The sequence below is a fragment of the Echinops telfairi genome, unplaced genomic scaffold (genome assembly GCF_000313985.2).
Source record: "Echinops telfairi isolate 266 unplaced genomic scaffold, ASM31398v2 ScPeMD7_9;HRSCAF=40, whole genome shotgun sequence".
In the NCBI taxonomy this organism is placed as follows: domain Eukaryota; kingdom Metazoa; phylum Chordata; class Mammalia; order Afrosoricida; family Tenrecidae; genus Echinops; species Echinops telfairi.
The window spans coordinates 96,724,906-96,727,249 of record NW_022103906.1 but is presented as its reverse complement, the minus strand read 5'-3'; the positions used below and the strand labels follow the sequence as shown (position 1 = coordinate 96,727,249).

General features: G+C 53.7%; 1 protein-coding gene across 3 annotated transcripts in view; it reads left to right on the top strand.

Moving 5' to 3' along the window:
• Positions 1–2,344, top strand: part of ATP6V1C2 (ATPase H+ transporting V1 subunit C2) — a 65,904-nt gene that overhangs the window by 59,389 nt on the left and 4,171 nt on the right. Inside the window, exon 12 of one of the 3 annotated variants that reach the window (XM_045286957.1) lies at positions 1,784–2,330. The exons of the other annotated variants lie outside the window; for them this stretch is intronic. Within the exon in view, the coding sequence (XP_045142892.1) occupies positions 1,784–2,009 (226 nt within the window). The 3' untranslated portion in view covers positions 2,010–2,330. Of the gene's footprint in view, positions 1–1,783; positions 2,331–2,344 lie in introns of those variants that run through there. 3 annotated transcript variants of the gene reach the window in all.

Here is a 2,344-nt window from a genome sequence, read left to right as displayed (position 1 = left end):
CAAGCCTAGGTCCTAGAGGAAGTTCCTGGTCAGGCAAACAGCGGGCTGAGACGTTTGGGGTTCAAGTCCATCCAAAGGTGTCTCCCGGGAAAGAGCTGGGACAGCAGCTCTGGGCGCAGTTCTCTTCCGACACCCCCATGCCCCCATGCCTCAGAACTGTCGTTGTTCTGAGGCACTAGAGGGTGGGATTCAGTGTTTGGCCTCTAAGGAGATAACCTTAAACCACATGCTTGAAGGTATAAAGGAGATACCCGTGTGTACATCTATTCCGGCAGCAGCCTGGGCAACGAAAATGCCAAATCAAACCCCCTAAGGCGATCTCACTGGGGACTGGATATCCCGAAAAACCTTCTCATTTCAGAACTCATTAAATAAAAAAAAACATTCTAAAACCCGGATAAAAGGCAATAAACATCCTTTTAAAATGTTAGTCTGGGTAGACTAGAGAAACAAATTCATAGACACTCATATGTGAATAAGAAAGAGTTTTATATACGTTGAATATTGAGAAAACATCCCAGCCCAGTCCAGATCAAGTCCACAAGTCCGATATTAGCCCATATGTCCAATAGCAATCCATAAAGTCCTCTTCAGACTCATGAAACACAAGCAATGATGCCCAATGCAGGAAGATCACAGACCAGTGAGTGGGAAGTCTTGTGGATCCAGTGGCGTTGTAAGCATCTTGGTGCTGGCAGGGGTCTCCACACGGCTTCTCCAGTTCCCAAGGCTCGGGGTCTATCAGCATAGTGCCATGTGTCTTGTCAGTAGAGCATCTCTCAGGGAGTGAATTGAGGGCGAGTCTCTCTTGCTTCCAAGGAGGAAATCTAAGAATTCCCAGAATCCTCAGGAGAAGGCCATGTCCACACAGAGGCCTCATTGGCTGTGACCCCACCCGCCGCCCCCCCTTCACTCTTAATCCTCTCAAGTCCCAAACTGATACCAGATTATGTTAACTCCCAGGACCTGCCTGGTTCTCTGGCACACTTTCCTGCTTCGGCCCTGCAGACCACCTGCCTCCCCGGGGGATCCTAGACAGGCCAACCTGCTCTAGCCTCCGGCCTTGGGAAACATAAACCGAAAACACACCACCACCGCCATGAAACGAAATTTAATTTGACCTTTTTAAAAACAAGTGTAGAGGAGGCTCCTGTAGGGACCTTTGGAAACTGTAGGGAGGTGCAGGGCAGGCATGGGCGGCAGCCACCAAGAGGAAGTTCTGCCGCATTCCAGTCGGGGTGTGGGGCGGGGGCTCCTCCCTCACTTCCTCGCAGTTAGTCATTTCTACTGCAATGTAAGTGAACAGCACAGTGGGCTGCAGCCTGCTTTTGTGCCCCAATGCTGCGAATGTTCCCTGGGTCGTCCAGTGTGTTCAGGTCTTTGCAGCATTGCACTGGGGCCCTGGGGGTATTGTGGTCACCAGCTGGGCTGCAATCTGCATGGTCGGCAGTTCGAAGCCACCAGCAGCTCCTCTGGGGAAAGACTGGGCTTTCCACTCCTGTCAAGAGTTCCAGTCCCAGACACCCTCGGGGCCAGGATCGCTGTCGACTGGATGGCAGTGAGTTTGTGGAGTTAGAGTGCCATCTGGCTGCCCCCTCTTCCTGAGGTAGACCCTCTGGAGCCTCCTGTGGCCTCCCTGGCTGTGGTCACCTTCCCCGGCTCCTTCCCTTCCCTTCCTGAGCGGCAGGCTGCCTTGCCTCTCAACCCCCTCCAGACACCTGCTCCTGCCCAAGGCGGTCCTAGGCTTGACTCGGATGCCATGCCGGGCTCGTTCTCCCCACAGGTCCCTTCCTCCTGCACCCCTTCTCATCACCAGCGCCAGACCCCTGGGGCAGCTGGGACCCTTCCCCAACTCCAGGCACCTCACAGTGACCTCTGCTCATTCCCCTGGCTTTCAATCTTGTCTCTGCCACCGGCCCTCCGTCACCCTCCAGACAGCAGTGGTTTGGACAAGATGCAGACCCTCTACCTGGGGTCCTGAAATGTGTGTTCCAACTGGAGTGTTCTAGCCACCTCTAGAGAGGCCCAGATGGACTCTATTTGCGGCAGAGAGCGGTGGTCCCCAAGGCCCCGTCTCTCAGGATGCCTGTCTGCTAGAGGTAGCAATGTACCTCATTAGTGTCCAGCTTCAGCTCCTAAAAGTATTCCCCCCCAAAAGCATGTATGAAAAGAGTGTTTCTCATTTGTAGCATTTCTGCCGTCACGGTTTCTCTAGCACACAGAGGGCATACATGAGCACTAAACAATTCACTGTGGGCCTGTCTGGATAGGACAGGCTGGATGAACAATCTGGAGGAGAAAACAACGGGACTGACAGTTCCGGGGGGACATGGGAGAGGGGGAG